Consider the following 19,104-nt stretch of genomic DNA (forward strand, 5'->3'; position numbering starts at 1 on the left):
TATTACAGTGTCCCGTCATTAAATATGACAGTATGAATATAATAAATTACAGTGTGAATTAACTCACTGCTCTAACTGTTATAGTTTATCACTAGCACTGACTGACTGACACACAGGTAAATTAGCTTAACTAGCTAACATAAACATTACCTGTATATGTAACATATTGTTGTTAGCCTACCTGCTGCTAAATTACACAGTATTTACAAAACACACAGGTGTAATTTATCCAGTGTGAATTATAATTACCGCTGTATTGTTGTAAGTCTTCCTCTTCCTCCTTTCTCTCCTTTCTTCTCCTGCTTTCTAAAGGTGTTAAAGGTTCATATTTTGCCGGCTGCAGTAATGACCCACCTGGCTGACTGACTCATAGACATATGAGTCATAGACATAAATACATAGACACCGCAACACCTGACGCCCTCTACTAGAGCAGGCGTGTTAGCGTGGCCGCCATATTGGATGGGTCTCCCACGCGACCCCAGTGTATTTATTTACACTGAGAAAGGTGTTTAATACACATATAATAATCGCAACTTTATGATAATCAACTATTTTTACTAGATTTTTACACGGTTTGGTTTGTTACAAACAGCAGAGATGTAGAGTAATGATACAGGACGCTGTTACACATTACAAATACCTATATTAATAAGTGTATAAATTAATTCATTTTATATTTTTATGTACATACATACACATATAAATACATCAAACTCAGGGAGCTTTACTTAAATTTTAAGGTTTCTAGTATGAAGATGTTTACAAAACTCATGTGAGATTTAAAAAAAAAAAGTATGTTTAAAAGTAAGTCCACTAATTCCTTTGATTTTCTCTCAAGAAAGTCTTAATTTTAAAGAAATGATTGTAGACTGCTGTTCAAATAATTAATATTTATGACATAAAATAAAAATCACTCCTGTTACTTTTTATGATTTGAGTAACAGGACTGAAAGTAACAGGAATGAGTTTTAAGCATAGAATTAACAAAGACATAAAAAAATAGCTAAATGGTGGCTATGTGTAAAATGTGTATTTACCTTAAATATTATGGATTTATTATGAAAAATATATATATTTCTGAAGAGATTAGATAGATGAGATTTGGAGTCACACAGCAATGCAAAAAAATACATCTCTGAAGAATTTTAATAATTATATTTCTTTGTAAAGTTTATAGTTATAGTTAATTACATATCTTATTTTTGCAATTAGGTAAATACACTATGCTTAGTAATAAAATGTATTGTAATGTTATTTTAAAGTTATTTTGTGTGCACATTTATACATGTAATTTCCTGGGGACAGAAATGGCACCCATTCGGTGGAATGGCCCAAATATATATATATTTTTTAACCACAAACACGGTCTTAAACATGCTACTTATAGCATAATCTGATTTAATTAGGTAATATGCTTTCTCACTGTATAGAAATGCACTTGACGAACAGAAACGTGACGTCTGAAAGCAATTTTGTAATTTTTCTGCAAATATTCACAACCTGCAAAAATGAAACGTAGCTAAGAACAAACCAAACACAATTTATATGTTTTATTGTGCATCATAGACTGTATTTGATACATATTTAAAGAAGGAAAGTCTTAAAACAATGTCATAAATTACACATTCCATAAATAAAGAACGAGGTTCTGCTGATCGTAGATTATTGTAGTTTCCCCAAACTGAACTTCAGCTCATCCACGCTTTCCATCCAGACACACGGTGCCCCAATTCTGCTCAGTGCCCTGCTCTCCAGTAGGGGGAGGATACTCTGCTGGATATCGCTGACGGATTTAGCAACGCTTGCTATAAATCCTGTATTTATATATATTTATGCAATATATATATATATATATATATATATATATATATAGCTCTGGAAAAAAATAACAGACCACTTAAAATTTCTGATTTTACCAAATTGAAAACCTCTGGAATATAATCAAGAGGAAAACCAAGAACCAGATTTTTTTTACACCAGGAGTAAAGCAGCATAAAGTTATCCAACAGCAGTGTGTAAGACTGGTGGAGGAGAACATGATGCCAAGATGCATGAAAAAAAACGTGATTTAAAACCATCAGGGTTATTCCACCAAATATTCAAAGATTCCTGAACTCTACTAACTAAACTTTATGAATATGAACTTGTTTTCTTTGCATTATTTGAGGTCTGAAAGCTCTGCATCTTTTTTGTTATTTCAGTCATTTCTCATTTTCTGTAAATAAATGCTCTAAATGAGAATATTTTTATTTGGAATTTGGGAGAAATGTTGTCTGTAGTTTATAGAATAAAACAACAATGTTCATTTTACTCAAACATAAACCTATAAATAGCAAAATCAGAGAAACTGATTCAGAAACTGAAGTGATCTCTTCATTTTTTGTGGATGAAATAACAAAAAAGATGCAGAGCTTTCAGACCTCAAATAATGTAAAGAAAACAAGTTCATATTCATAAAGTTTTAAGAGTTCAGAAATAATCAATATTTGGTGGAATAATCCTGGCGATTTTTAATCACAGTTTTTTTCATGCATCTTGGCATCATGTTCTCCTCCACCAGTCTTACACACTGCTTTTGGATAACTTTATGCTGCTTTACTCCTGGTGTAAGAATTCAAGCAGTTCAGTTTGGTGGTTTGATGGCTTGTGATCATCCATCTTCCTCTTGATTATATTCCAGAGGTTTTTAAGTGCTCTCTTATTTTTTCCCATTGGTCCAGAGTTCACACATTGGTGCATCCATATTATGATGCATTATAAATACAGGATTCATAGGAATTGTTACCAGGTACTCTTTATTTTCATGCGGCTAAAGAACAATAAATGCTGACAGAAAGAAATGAAAGAAAAGAAAGAAAAGAAACAATAAAGGAAAGATAAAGGAAAATAAGAAAGCCTTTAAGGCACCTGGAATTCCACCCAACTCCACAGTGCAACAGTCTTTACCTCCATACATTCCCATTCATGGAGTGTTCCACATGGCTGAACGCTCAGCTAGCCAGTTCTGCACTGGAGTGTGTGTGTGTGTGTGTGTGTGTGTGTGTGTGTGGAGTGTGTGTCACAGTTCAGGTATTGCAGGTGAAGCTGATCATGTGATTTACGGCTTAAATTCCACTCAGTCCACTTCCGTCAGTCCACAGGGTCGCCTGAACTCCTGACCTCTCTCGTGAATCCATTTATTGGACACTGTCAAAAAAGAGAAACACAGAAATTAATTGACCAATAGATGAGCTGTAAACCGTGCAGTGGTGTGTCAGTGTGTCTTTGCTATCGTAACGACAGGAAAAGTACACCTTGCGCATTTCAAAACACAAAGCAAAAGTCATGTACTAATTCTCTTAATTAATGATGGGTGTGGTCTTTAAGAGTAGAACCAGGTGAGCTCTGACTTTGTTGGATTGCTATTGTAACGGTGCAGCTACCTGGACGTGTTCAACAAACTCTTCTCAGCAGAGGAAACTGAGCTGCTGGTTGACGCTGTGAAGGAGCTCCAGCAGCTCATTTACGGGAACAGCAATGTTATTTTATTTACTATTCTGTTTATTGTTGATGTAAAAGTTGGGTTTGTGCTGCTGTGTGTTCATGTGTGTGTAATAAGTGGGGGCGTACGCTCGGCTCGGCACGGCGCCTGTGTTACCGAGATAGCGATGAACGTCTGACTGTTGGCGTCTGTCTAGGTTGTATTCAGTCAGTGGAGCTCCTGTGTTTTCTGTTACCAAGATAAACAAGATAAAACTCCAGAAATGTACCTGAACACACCTCATTTCCAGAACACCACGCCCATCAGTGTAGATACATTCAGAAGCTCTGCTGCTGTTTAAACCAGGCAGGAGTTATGAGGGTCCAAATATTGTAATTAATGTTATTTGTGTTCTTCCCAGCACATATAAATCTAAAAACATATTTTCATACACTATATTGATCACATTAAAGTGAAGTAAAGGGGTGTGAATCACAGGGCATCTTATTATTACAAGATAATTCTCACAATACAATACTTCACAGCATCTAGGTTACTGAAGAGGATTAAATACTCCAAATTAGTAATTATATATTTATTGGTGTCAGTTTCATATTTGTCAACTAATATGAAGCAATATATCTCTTTATTTTTATTAAAACACAAACACTCAAGACTGCAGCTCTACTAAGTGTGGGTATAATGATTATTATTGTTTTAATAGTGTAAAATATAAAGCCATAATCTGCTATAAATTAGAATAAATCAATTTTGCATCCTTAAAATATTCAGGTAGAATATGTTAGAACTAGGCTATACTAAAATATTTACAAACTGTGAAACAAAAGCTTATAGTAATGCTAAAAATATAAAATATCGATATTTGACACCACAATATCAATAATGTATTGCAAACGAAAACAATGCAATATATAACGCTGTATCAATATTTTGTCTTTGTAGTTGTGAAAGTTTCTATGATCTGGATCAGTTGATGAGTTTGTTAATTTGAAGTCTCCCTCTGTTTGGTTTGTTTTCACACAGGTATAAAAACCTAAACGCAAAAAAATGTGCCCAATAAACCATGTGAGCACATCGTCTCCTCTGATTGGTCAGATTGTCTGGCATGGAAGTAAGAAAGTAAATATAGTAAAAAGATTCTGTGTTACAGTGTGTATATCTGTGCAGTGTAAAGCTGCTTTAAACACAGAATGCGGAAACTTGGAGAAAAATGGAGTTGTTTGGTGGAGAGCAGTGAACGCAGCACATACTGTGCTCAGTGTGTAAACAGCATGGAGCAGCAGAGACAGCATTTATTCATAGCTGTGGTTACTAATTAGCGTTTTCTGCACTACTAACTGCACCTTATCAGCAGTTTAGCTCAAACAAAAGTAGTATATTTGATATCTGGGTCAGATCGAGAACGGATCACGTTCACACCACAAGAGAACCGAACCAGAGTTCATTTGGGACCGGATTGAGACCACCTCCTCTACCGGATCTTAGTTTAGGGTTGTTTTGATCTGAACCAGATTGTGATAACTGTTTTCACACCTGATCAATCAAACCAACCAGAGTCTGTTTTTAACCGGATTAAATAGTGCTGGTGTGAAAACGCCCTTAAATAAACATTGCATTTAAGGAGAAAATCAGATTTTGGCTTCTTTACCTGCTGTGTAAACGCAGCCCTAATCATATTTGTAATTTTATACCATTTAAAACCAAATATTTGCTTTATTTTATTAACTGTTTTTACTGAACTTACCCCATTTACTTCCTATTAAAACAGGGCAGGCGGCGTGTCGGGTCCGGTAGTCCCCCTCTCCACTCCGGAACAGGTTATACCAGAACACTGCTGTTCCCTAAATACACATCAAATAACAGCAGTTTATTAAGGATGTGTTTAACGATTTTTTATGTATTTGTCTGTTTTAGGCTAAATGCAAAAAAAGAAATTTGAGATGTAAAAACTCATAATTTCATTTTTTTTATGTAGTACAGTGTACAAGAGATCTATTTATTATTTTATTATTAATTTATTCTTTTGACTATTTTAGGCCAAATGCAAAAATGGAAAATTGGATGTAAAAATATATATATTATTTTATGTTGTGCAGTGTCCAAGAAACAAGTTTTCATACATTTTTCCAATTTAATTTTTATGCCCCAAACAATCGGAATTTCAGGGGAAAAAAGAAAAAAATGATCTTTTCCTATTTTTCTACTTTTTTTAGTTTTGCATTTTGCAAGTTGGATTAGGTCAGTGTAACATTTATTAAATTATTTTTCTGACTGTTTTAGGTTAAATGCAAAAACAGAAAAAGTGATTTAAAAACACATTATTGATTTTTTTTTTTTAAGTAGTACCGTGTACAAGAAATAGGTTTTCATCCATTATTCCAATTTAAGTTTTTTCATCTCTGCCCCTCACAATCGGAATTTCAGGGAAAAAATGAAAAAAATTGATCTTTTCTTTATTTTCAAATTATTATTATTTTTTTTTTTTGCATTTTGCAAGTTGGATTATATCATCAGTTTTTTTTGTTACAAAACACAAAAATGGACAAATCTGAAAATAAAGAGAAGATTCAACTTAAAATAAAATAAAAAAATCTTAAAATGTTGTTTGTGAATCCCGAAACGAAAAATAGATAGATAATTGAAAAATTTGTATAAAAACTCATTATTTCTTCACTAGACTATGTAAAAATTCCTACCTTTCTCGGCCAAATAGCAGCTCCAAAGTCCGGGAACACCGTGGCTCCACCTGCGTCTACATCACTCATCTGCAGATAGAGATAAAACAGCTCTCACAACACAGCTCTCACAAAGCACAGCTCTTACAAAGCACAGCTCTTACAACACAGCTCTCACAAAACACAGCTCTCACAAAACAGCTCTCACAACACAGTTCTTACACAACACAGCTCTCACGAAACACAGCTCTTACACAACACAGCTCTCACACAACACAGCTCTTACACAACACAGCTTTTACACAACAAAGCTCTCACACAACACAGCTCCCACAACACACAGCTATCAGAACAAAAATCACACAACACAGCTTTCACAGCACAACTCTCACACAACACAGCTCTCACAAAACACAGCTCTAACAACACAGGACTCACAAACACAGCACACACAAAACACAGCACACACAAAAGACAGCACACACAAAAGACAGCACACACAAAACAGTTCTCACCAAGCACAGCTCTTACAACACAGCTCTCACAACACACAGTTCTTACAACCCACAGCACTCACAAAACGCAGCTCTCACAAATGCAGCTTTCTCACAAAACGCAGCTCTCACACAAAACAGCTCTTACAACACAGCTCTCACGACACAGCTTTCACAAAACATAGCTCTTACAACACACAGCTCTCACAACACAGCTCTCACAAACACAGCTCTCACGAAACACAGCTCTTACACAACACAGCTTTTACACAACACAGCTCTCACTCAGCACAGCTCCCACAACACAGCTCCCACAACACAGCATTTACAACACACAGCACTCACAACACACAGCTCTCACAACACACAGCTCTCACAAAACATAGCTCTCAGAAATCTCACAACACAGCTTTCACAGCACAGCTTTCTTTCAAAACACAGCTCTCATGACACAGCTCTAACACAACACATCTCTCACAACACAACACAGCACTCACAAACACATCACTCACAAACAGTACTCACAAACACAGCACTCACAACGGAGCCCTCACAAACAGCACTCACAAACAGCACTCACAAACACAGCACTCACAACAGAGCTCTCACAAACAGCACTCACAAACAGCAGTCACAAACACAGCAATCACAACACACAGCTCTCACAACACATAGCTTTCTCACAAAACACTGCTTTCACAAACAGCACTCACAAACAGAACTCACAAACACAGCACTCACAAACACAGCACTCACAACAGAGCTCTCACAAACAGCACTCACAAACAGCAGTCACAAACACAGCACTCACAACACAGCTCTCACAACACACAGCTCTCACAACACACAGCTCTCACAACACACAGCTTTCTTACAAAACACAGCTCTCACGACAAAGCTCTAACACAACACAGCTCTCACAACACAGTACTCACAACACACAGCTCTCACAACACACAGCTTTCTTACAAAACACAGCTCTCACAAACAGCACTCACAAACAGAACTCACAAACACAGCACTCACAACACACAGCTCTCACAACACACAGCTCTCACAACACACAGCTTTCTCACAAAGCACAGCTCTAACAACACAGCTCTCACAAACAGAACTCACAAACACAGCACTCACAACACACAGCTCTCACAACACACAGCTCTAACAACACAGCTCTCACACAACACAGCTAATAAATAAGAATAAGATCACTTAGCCTCATCCCTTTATTTAGTTTTTAGCATGAGGGAAAAGACTGCAGAGTCAGCACTGCCCGTACAGGACTTTTATTTTGATATCATAAACTAGCAAATCATTTTCACACATTCAGAAAAAGAATGTCTAAGAGTGTCATTCGCACCAGACACCGCGGGAGACGCACATACTTACATAATTTAAATAAGTAGCCACGCGATTTCCTGTGCCTAATGATTTGAAAGCATCGGGCTCATCTTTCTATAAAGATAAAATTTGAGAGTAAAGGCAGTGAAGGTTCACACAGATACTTACATAGTTCAGATAGGTGGCAAGTCTATTTCCATCAACCTTGAGGTTGCTGTCAAAAGGACGCTGCAACAGATGTTCGTAACTTTAAACTTAGATTAAACGCAAATGAAAAAACAGCGCAGTGAGCTGCACATCTGAAAAATCAGGGATTTACCCACAGAGCTTAACGCCGACACAAGTACTCCAATCCGCATTTTGTAGTAACTTTTTACTTTTTTATACGAAATAGCTGCAACACCTCACAGTGTGCGAGTGCACCTCACAGTGAACAGTGAACATAATCACAATCGTGATGCTACCACCACCATGCTTGACTGTAGGGCTGAGCCAACCAGGTTTATCTTTGTCTCCTTAGACCACTAAGGACATAGAACTGCGGGTCTTCAGTAAACTGTTTCATGCTTTATTGTGCATCAGCTTCAGAAGAGGCTTTCTTCTAGGACAGTTTCATGCATACAGAGTTGATGCAGTGTGCAGTAAACTGACCTCCCACTTAATCAATCTCTGCAGCAATACTGGCAGCACTCATAAGTCTATTATAGCCAAACTCTGAATATTACGCTATAGACGTGGACTCAACTTCTTTGAGGAATAGGAATGGGTGTCAAAATTCGAAAAACAGAAAGGCACCAATCGAAAGTCTCCATACTACAGAGTACCAAAAGCTCTGTTTTCGATACTTTGCGTGAAACACGCATAAATGCAGATAGCACACGCAGCGAGGTAAAAACAACCGCCACAGTGCCCTGATGCAAAGAAATAAAGAACGTAGACCATCTTTATACAGAGCAAAGAGTTCTTTGCCATGAGGTGCCACAATGAATATCCAAAGGCCAGTATGAGAGTACTGTAGCCAAAACACTGAATTTAACCTTTTGAATCTTAGAACTTGTAACACAAAAAGTCACATTACACCGAGGAGGGACAAGGACACAATTGTGCACAATTTGCACAATGTTCACTATGTTCACTATGAGGTTGATTCACTTGTGTTGTAGATATTTAGATTTTAATGCCTGTTAGTTTAGTTATTTTTAAAAGACAGTAAATCTATACTGTTATATAAGCTATACAGTAACTACTCTAAATTATATCTAAATTTAATTTCTATAGTGTTTTTCTATTTAAAAATATATAACACAATATTTGCTTTCAATTTTGTTGATCGTAACCCTTATTTTGAAATAAATCTAATATTTCTAATGGATTAAACTTGACTGAACTTAACTCTAAAACAAAATGTGCAGATTCAAATACTTATGTCAGTTTTTAAGCTCCATATAAACTCAGGCAAAACCCTGAGGATATATCACAAATTAGAATGAATCAGAATAGAATTAATTTTACTCCTTTACCAGACCCAAATTGCGGTAAGCAAAATTCACTTTCATTGCAGCTTTTAATGAATGAATGATCTGGTGCATGCTTTACAAAAAAAAAAAACATAGGGACAAAAAAAAAAAAAAAACAATTTAAAAGCAATTCTAAATTGTGCCAAATTAAAAAGCTATCAATACAAAAGTCATTCAAATAAAAAATAAAAAAAGTCAATAAAAATGAAATGATGCGGATTTATCAGGCTGTTAATGAACATGGCATGCCTTTGTTTGGTACAGACCTGTATAGATTAATATAAAATTAAATATTACAGATAAAATGATCCGTAACGGAGAACAGTAGCAGGCCACTAACTGACGAATGCTAAAATATTTATACAGCCATGCGATCCATGCACAGTGCACTTACTCTGGAGAAATCAAAATGTGGCTCGTATTGACCTCCGACCCCATAGTTAGCAACCTGTTTGGGATTAAAAATAGTAAATAAAACAGTCGTTTAACAAGGAGATTTTATACCAGCCAGCGCACAGACCTGACCCAAAAACTCTTTATGATCCCGAGCCTGATTTAAACCCCACATTATTTAGTAAGTAGAGAGTAATTATTGTTGATGATTATGGTTTAAAGCTAATGAAACCTAAAAATCAGTTTCTCAGAAAATTAAAATATATTAAATAAGACCAACTGGTACCTTTAAGAGTGTGGGCAGTGTGCCAAGTCCTGCTGGAAAATGAAATCCACATCTCCATAACAGTAATTTTGAGTTTTTATTGGCTATACGCCATAATCATCAACAATAAAAATAAATAAACGCTTAAAATAGATCACTCTGTGTGTAATACATCTACAGCTTTGGAAAAAAAATAAAAAGAGATCACTTAAAAATGAGTTTCTTTGATTTTACCAAATTAAAAACCTCTAAAATATAATCAAGAGGAAGATGGATGATCACAAACCATCAAACCACCAAACTGAACTGCTTAAATTTTTGCACCAGGAGTAAAGCAGCATAAAGTTATCCAAAAGCAGTGTGTAAGACTGGTGGAGGAGAACATGATGACAAGATGCATGAAAAAAACTGTGATTAAAAACCAACCAGGGTTATTCCACCAAATATTGATTATTTCTGAACTCTTTAAACTTTATGAATATGAACTTGTTTTCTTTGCATTATTTGAGGTCTGAAAGTTCTGCATCTTTTTTGTTATTTCAGCCATTTCTCATTTTCTGTAAATAAATGCTCTAAATGAGAATATTTTTATTTGTAATTTGGGAGAAATGTTGTCTGTAGTTTATAGAATAAAACAATAATGTTCATTTTACTCAAACATAAACCTATAAATAGCAAAATCAGAGAAACTGATTCAGAAAGGTCTCTCTTTATTTTTTTCTAGAGGTGTGAATATGAGGTGTACTGTAAGGTGTAAAAGGTTGGGAAAACCTGTTTTAATGTAAAGAAAATTTAAAACAAAAATGTTAAATATACATGTGTTTATCAATCAAGAAAACAAAACACTATAAAAAGGATTTTATACGGGACAAAAAATACACAGGAAAAAAAGGAAAAGGGGATAATAGAGCTCTTGTCTTTTAGTGTGTAAAGGGAATTAAAGCAGATTAAACTTACATTTTATTTTTAAAGTATTAAATTAAAGGATGTTTAAATCACCTGTAGAAGTTCAGCAGTGTCCACTGTTAGACCTGTAACATCTTCTATTCTCTGATTGACGCGTCTGATGACCAGATCATCCTCATCTTCCAACCACGCACTGAAAATCACAATCACACGGAGACACGTCAGCATCAGCATCAGCACCACCGCGGTACATCAGGAATCCAGCTGAGCATCTTTAGCTTTAATTACGGGGAATCGTTTCCACAATTATTCACAATCACAACATTTATTTCAGTCCAGTTAATAATTCTCCCTAAGATCTTACAGTAACACTTTCTATAAACACATTCAAAACATACATTCATAACAACATTATAATGCATTCATAAGGAATTATAAACATGGCTATTAATATTTATAAAAATGCATAACCCATTATAGCCATGTTTATTAATTTAGTTTATTAATGCATTAATTTCTCCCTAAGATCTTATGGTAACACTTTCTATAAATGTCATACGATAATACACACATCATATCAAACCACAGTATAACAATCCACTGTTGCTTCATAATAAGTGTCCTGAATCCTCAAACCAGATCATAGTAATGAAAATATGTATATTGAAAAAAATGAAAACTATTCTGTTTTGTTTTTTTTTTTTTCAGTTTGACATTTGGACCTTTTGATCAAAATATATATTTTGGTCAAATATATAAATTTAGTTAAAATTATTATTAATGATTATATATAGAAGAGGTGAAATTTACTGTATATAATATATATATATTTTTTTTTTATGTTAGAACCTGATCACAGGCTACTGCACTTTTATACAGAAGATGTTGTATATAATGAAGAATAATGACATAAAATGATATATAATGTTATATAATGATACATAATGATATATAATGATATGTAAATGTATATAATGATATATGTTATATAATGATGTATAATGATGCTAAATGATGTATATGTATATATAATGATATGCAATGATATATAATGGTGTGTATATGATGTATAATGACATACAATAATGTATAATGATGAATAATGATACATAGTGATATATAATGGTATGTATAATGGTATATATGTATATGAGGTGTTCAGGACTCACCTTTTGGAGACTCTGTATTGCGCTGTGGTCAGCACGCCTGTTTTAGGATCTCTCACTGTGGCCCTCGCCAACTGCACATATAAAATTACACATATTTAACAATTAATTCACAGCCTAAACACTCATACTTCTACAGAATTAAAGCTCCACTAGGTAGGATTGAGATTTTGTGCTCGTGGGCTCCCCCTACAGTTGCAGAGTGTAATAAATGTTTCAGGCAGATTAGTTTCTCTTTCTCATTTTCTGTCTTTCACAGACATATTCGGTCTCTTTCCAGCTTCTGCCAGAGTGTCTGTATGTTAGTTTGTAAAGAATGAACCAGTAGTTCTTGTAGAACTGTTAGAACTAAAGGTTGGAAAGCAGGTCGCAGTTCTCGCGAGCGTTGGTCGCGGCCGCCTCTGAAAACTTACAGAGTCTGATTTGAGCTCAGAGGAGCTCCGGCACAGACACGAGAGCACCGCTATTCCTCCTATTACACCTCAATGCAGCGCTGCAGTGAGTTTCAAGATGTAATTTTACTTCTTTAAAATAATCAAAAATCAAGGAAATCCTACCTAGTGCTGCTTTAAGCTTCAATACCTGCTCAGGTGGCATTAACGTGACTAAAAAACTGATAAATTAGCTTTAAAACTGAGAAAATAATCTCAATATTTCAGGTTATTTTGGGTGATTTAATCTGAACCTGCCTTGGGTTTCGCCAGTTCCTTAATTCTGTTCATTTCTTCATCAGACAGGGCCTCCAGGTAGCGTACGATGTGCGGACTGTCCCACTCGTCCTCCTCCTTCATGGGCTTCAGCAGGAGGCGGGGGTTCCTGTTCCTGTCCTGGTACCGGCAGAACAGCCTGCTGCTTCTCTGTGGAGTCTACAGGACATCATCTTCATCACCATCATCATCATCATCATCATCATCACCATCATTATCATCATCATCACCATCACCATCATTACTATCATCATCATTGCCATCACCATCATTATCATCATCATCATTACCATCATCATCATCATCATTACCATCATCATCATTACCATCATCATCATCATCATTACCATCATCATCATTACCATCATCATCATCATCATCATTACCATCATCATCATTACCATCATCACTATCATCATAATCATCATCACCATCATCATCATTACCATCATCAACATCATCATTACCATCACCATCATCATCATTACCATCATCATCATCACCACCACCATCATCATCATTACCATCATCACTATCATCATAATCATCATCACCATCACCATCATCATCATTACCATCATCATCATTACCATCACCATCATCATCATTACCATCATCATCACCACCACCATCATCATAATCATCATCACCATCATCATCATTATCATCACCATCATCATCATCACCATCATCATCATTATCATCACCATCATCATCATCACCATCATCATCATTACTATCATCATCATCATCATCACCATCATCATCATTACCATCATCATCATCATCACCATCATCATCCTTACCATCATCATCATCACCATCATCATCATTACCATCATCACCATTATCATTACCACCACCATCATTACCATCACCATCATCATCAACACCATCATCATCATCACCATCAATCTCACATCCAAACAACGCTTCACAAAGTCTGAACACACCTCCTCACTCAATATTTTTATTATTTTATTTTATTCCTACATAGTAAATGAATAGTGAAGTGATCTATCAGATTGTGAAGGAACACATAAGGAATCATGTAGTAACTTAAAAACAGTGTTAAACAAACCAAAATACTCTTATCTGGAGAGCTTGCACTTCCATCATTCCCTGGGGGGGTCCTGATGAGTGCCAGTTCCATCATCATAACATATTTTAAATGTGTTTTTTGCGGTGACTGCACTCAAATATTCACTATTCACTGTATACCTGTAACTCTACCTCTTCACTACTTTACTTTAACTGATGCTCTCAAACACTTTATTAAGAGACAAGAAATTCAAGTAATTAACTCTTGATGAGTTCAGCACAGCTGTTAACTGAAAGCCTGAATTCCAGGAGACTCTACCTCATAAAACTGACTGAGAAAATCCAGCAGAGATGAGAAAAAACTGATCATCTAAGAATGTAAAATATAAAACATATTCAAGTTTGTTTAGTAAATAAGTCCATTAGATTTTTTTCATAATTTCAAAACTGAATTTTAAAGTGTGTCCAAACTTTTGACTGGTAGAAAAATCTGAACAATAGTCTGGCGATATATTGTATTGTTTTCATTTGCAATATATTATTAATTTTGTGGCCTCAAATATTGATATTTTGTATGTTTTGCAAGAAGGTAAATATAGTAAGACGGTTCTGTGGTCCAGACCAGTGTGTATATTTGTGCATTGTGAATCTACACAGGGAAAATTTGCTTCTGTGCTTTTGAAGACAGTGTTTTCATTGGGATGTGTGGCCATGAGCAGTGAACGCTGCACATACGGCATTCAGTGTGAAACAGTGTAGCGTGGAGCAGCAGCAGAAACAGTGCTAGATTATAGCTGTGGTAATTATCTGGCTAATAAATCAAGCTAAACTGCACCTGAACAGCCGTTTTGCTAGAATTAAAATAGTATATTTGATAGCTCATGGTTGTTTGGAGCAATTAACTACATGTTTTTAATAGTAAAACTCACCATTCTGATGCCCTCTCCTCTGCACAGAGCCTCGTACGCCTCTCTCTCGGGCAGGTAGTCCCGCGGGCGCTCGTATGTCCCCAGCTGAATGGGTTTCTCCTCCGTCGGTTCCGGACGGTTCTGATCCATCTCTCTGAGCTCTTTAGAGAGCAGCCGCTCGAAGTACCGCAGGTTCCCTCCTGCCCTCTGGTGGCTGGGATCTGTAAACACACACAAAAATATAAAACTCGTACAAGAGAACAGAGGAGTGGGCGATAAAAAAAGGCCCTATCACAATCATAATATCACAATATTTCAGGCTATTTTTGTGATCACGGTATGAAAACACAATGAAAAAGTTTAGGAAAATACTACTGCAAAAAAATCGTTAGTTTAATATTTAGTACAAAATCAAAAAAAAAATCTGTAACATGAACATGTTTGGCTAAAAATGAAATGGAACAAAGGTCGAGATGGAAAAAATGTTATATCACGTATCACATATTAAAAAGATATTTTAATAATATCAAATATTTATTGCAATATTTTGATCATGGTAGATTTATTAAAACTGCTATTCCAGTGGTTTTCAACCTGTGGCCCCCCCAGTGGGCTGCAGAGGTACTGCAAAAGGTACCCCAGTGGGCAGTAGATGTTCTGCAAAAGGTACTTCAAGAGGTACTGCAAAAGATACTCCAGTGCTTCGCAGAGGTACTGCAAGAGGTACTGCAAGAGGTACTGCAATAGGAATCCCAGTGAGCTGCAGAGGTGCTGCAAGAGGTATCCTAGTAGGCCACAGAGGCACTGCAAGAAGTACCCCAATGGGCCGCAGAGGTACTACAAAAGTTATCCCAGTGAGCCACCGAGGTACTGCAAGATGGAACTGCAAGAGCTACTGCAAGAGGTACCCCAATGAGCCACAGAGGTACTGGAAGAGGAACTGCAAGAGCTACTGCAAGAGGTACCCCAATGAGTCACAGAGGTACTACAAAAAGTACCCCAATGGACCGCAGAGGTACTGCACAAGGTACTCCAGTGAGCTGCAGAGGTACTGCACAAGGTACTCCAGTGAGCTGCAGAGGTACTGCACGAGGTACTCCAGTGAGCTGCAGAGGTACTGCACGAGGTACTCCAGTGAGCTGCAGAGGTACTGCACGAGGTACTCCAGTGAGCTGCAAAGGTACTGCACGAGGTACTCCAGTGAGCTGCAGAGGTACTGCACGAGGTACTCCAGTGAGCTGCAGAGGTACTGCACGAGGTACTCCAGTGAGCTGCAGAGGTACTGCAAGGGAACTGAAGACCAACTTTTGCAAAGCAAAAATTCCTCCAATATATAGATAGTTCAGTAAATGTAACTTAAAATGGGAAAGACATTTATTATATTTAGTAATTTTAAAATCTGATTGAAGTGGTTGTCCTGTGCTTTGTGTTTTACACATCATGGACATGGTTGGATGGTTAAAAACAATATTTTTCTTTTTTACAACAAAAGAGCATCCTACAAGCGAAGCAGCCAATCACAGAGAGAACTGAGAAAAGCAGCGTTAATGCAAACGAGTACTACAGCAGTGAGTACCCGGCACCAGGCTGTCTGTGCACAGGAACCTAAACTATGAAGCTGATGACGACACTTTATTGGGTTTTAAATGGAAAATAAAACATTCTGGGGGGTGAAATGTTCTGAGTTGGGTTAAGTGGGCTGATTAATCGCTCTTTTATCCACAGTGCAGTGATTTATATTTAGTTTCTGCTGAGTTTGATTGTTTTAAAGAGCTGATTAAGAGGTAAGAGGTTACCGATGGACACCAGGCGCCGGGTCAGCTCGATGGCTCGTGGCAGGTCACCCATCTGATACACGGAGTAACTGAGGTAATCCAGGATCTCAGCCTTCGGTACTTTAGCCTCCTCCCCGGCGTCCTTCTGCCGGAGCGCCTGCTGCATCCACAGCACCGCGTGGTAATAATCGTTCTCATTATACGCAGTTTTCCCCATGTCGAAACAGTCGTCTACCGTCAGGAACGCGTTGTAGCGCACACCTGTACACACACACACACACACACAGGTATAATAGTTACGTTTTAGAGGTGTTAGTGCTGTAGAACCTTGCTAAACGGAGCTAAATTATCTGATTTTAAAATTTATCTGATTTTAAAATCTTAAAAACAGAAGCTCTCATCACTCCCATTGTGATGCTGGTTGATACAGGCGTCTGTTAGCTGTTGTATCAGAGCTGGAGATCCGGCGCTTTTCTCTAAACGTGCACTGTGATGCTGCCTAGTGATACTACACTGATTTATGATTGGCTGCAGCTGGAAAAGAAGCTTCACCCTCCTAGTGTTGAGATCTTTACTAGTAATTGAGGAAAGTTCATATTAATAGGAATTGAGTAATTAGTTTTCATAATTAGAAAGAATGATGGGGTTTTCACATTAGCCTAAATGTAAACTACCCACGGTTCAAATGGAGTTCTTGTGTGTAAAAACAAATCAGCAATAATAAGCTCCTCCCCCAAACCCGCCCAGATTCTGTCCTGGGTGTGTATGTATAAAGAAAGCAACAAGTTCATATTCATAAAGTTTTAAGAGTTCAGAAATAATCAATATTTGGTGGAATAATCCTGGTGTTTTTTAATCACAGTTTTTTTTCATGCATCTTGGCATCATGTTCTCCTCCACCAGTCTTACACACTGCTTTTGGATAACTTTATGCTGCTTTACTCCTGGTGCAAAAATTTAAGCAGTTCAGTTTGGTGGTTTGATGGCTTGTGATCATCCATCTTCCTCTTGATTATATTCCAGAGGTTTTTTTTACAGAGCTGTATATTCAGTATGAGTGTTTATATCAGCTGGATCTAGACCATCATCTTATTTAAATCACAGGGGAATGCAGATAAGCCGGTTACCAGAGTACTGCCCCTGACCTGGCAGCTTCCCTTTAGAAAAGCTCTCCGAATCCAGGTTATACGTGTCCTGCAGACGCATCAGAGCTTTGGCCGCCCCGTTCTCGTCCTCCTGATCCGGGAAGACCTGCCTGTGCACCGAGATGTTGGAGATGAACCCTGGATAACGGAGAGACGAGAGGAGAACCAGATTCAGAGAAGCAGAACTAATGATGAAGAAGCAACACTAGTTCCTCTAAAAGCAGTAAATACAGGAACAGGGGATTGTATATTAAAGTTAATTGTTCAACTGTGGGATCAATAAATGTTTATCTTATCTCTGTCTATTTCTATTTGTCAAGAACGCCAATGGTTTTTGTCAAGAACCTGGGGGTAAAGCTAAGCTAAGTAAACAAAACTGTAATAAAAATACTTTCTTTTAAAGTTAAGCAAGTGCTGGATGTTAGTCTACACAGATTTCTCATCCGAAAACTGTTTATTTAGGGGAAGAAAAATGCTTCCATTTATTTACAGTAAGCTTAGATTCCCAAATTTCTCCAGCACTAATGCTGGAGCATTAGCATTAGTGGCTCACCCCTAGCAGTTAGCGGCTAATGCCACCCAACAGCGCTACACTCAGTAACGCTGAGTGTTACAGTAAACTAGGGTGATATTAGCTAGTGGTTCGTCTCACGTAGCTTGTTTTAACATGGTAAACACACGCAGACTACAGTCCAATGTACTCACCTCTGAATGCCAAAAGACCTAGTGCTTTGTGCTGCAGTTAGCGGGTAATGCTAATGCTAAACTCCAGCAGTGCTATCCGGGGTAAGCAGCAGGCTACAGGCCGATAATATTGCTAGCACTGCTGGAGTTTTGCATTAGCATTACCCGTTAACTCTGACCGGTGAAAGAGCTTAACGCTGTAGTTAGTGGCTAATGCTAATACTAATACTGCTCCAGTATTGGTGCTGGAGAACTAAACTGAAACTCCTGTATAACTCTGTACTTCAGTGGTGTGGCTTTACTGCTCCTTAATACCTGACTGGTAGAATTCATACATAAGGAGCACCAGATTATAAGGAGCTCTGATGATTTTTAGGAAAATTAAAGAATTTTAGGGGTGCATTATGTTGCAAAAAATACAGTATTAAGAAAAACAAATTTCAGGACTTAACATTAAACAGCACTCTCCTTTGGATCCTGGCGTATCTCACTCTTCAAAAACAGACAGGCCTTCATCTACTCTATTCATCAGATGCTTTTGATGAAACTCAGAGCATCTGCTAGCTAGCGCTCCGCGCCGCAACATGCAAACACATGCTGGAG

General features: G+C 37.2%; 1 protein-coding gene across 6 annotated transcripts in view; it reads right to left on the reverse strand.

Moving 5' to 3' along the window:
• Nucleotides 1-1,538: 1,538 nt before the first annotated feature.
• Nucleotides 1,539-19,104, reverse strand: part of p4ha2 (procollagen-proline, 2-oxoglutarate 4-dioxygenase (proline 4-hydroxylase), alpha polypeptide 2) — a 31,000-nt gene continuing 13,434 nt past the window's right edge. For 2 of the 6 annotated variants that reach the window (XM_022686789.2, XM_022686790.2), the window contains exons 5-15: nucleotides 17,800-17,955; nucleotides 16,694-16,933; nucleotides 14,919-15,118; nucleotides 12,931-13,107; nucleotides 12,245-12,315; nucleotides 11,169-11,268; nucleotides 9,906-9,959; nucleotides 8,043-8,108; nucleotides 6,181-6,249; nucleotides 5,229-5,325; nucleotides 1,539-3,189 (exon numbers count right to left, since the gene is read on the reverse strand). In XM_022686789.2, coding sequence (XP_022542510.1) covers nucleotides 3,119-3,189; nucleotides 5,229-5,325; nucleotides 6,181-6,249; nucleotides 8,043-8,108; nucleotides 9,906-9,959; nucleotides 11,169-11,268; nucleotides 12,245-12,315; nucleotides 12,931-13,107; nucleotides 14,919-15,118; nucleotides 16,694-16,933; nucleotides 17,800-17,955 — 1,301 coding nt within the window. In that variant the 3' untranslated portion in view covers nucleotides 1,539-3,118. Of the gene's footprint in view, nucleotides 3,190-5,228; nucleotides 5,326-6,180; nucleotides 6,250-8,042; nucleotides 8,109-8,162; nucleotides 8,223-9,905; nucleotides 9,960-11,168; nucleotides 11,269-12,244; nucleotides 12,316-12,930; nucleotides 13,108-14,918; nucleotides 15,119-16,693; nucleotides 16,934-17,799; nucleotides 17,956-19,104 lie in introns of all 6 variants that reach the window. The other 4 variants (XM_022686794.2, XM_022686792.2, XM_022686793.2 and 1 more) reach the window with 4 other exon arrangements.

The sequence above is a fragment of the Astyanax mexicanus genome, chromosome 17 (genome assembly GCF_023375975.1).
Source record: "Astyanax mexicanus isolate ESR-SI-001 chromosome 17, AstMex3_surface, whole genome shotgun sequence".
Classification (NCBI taxonomy): domain Eukaryota; kingdom Metazoa; phylum Chordata; class Actinopteri; order Characiformes; family Acestrorhamphidae; genus Astyanax; species Astyanax mexicanus.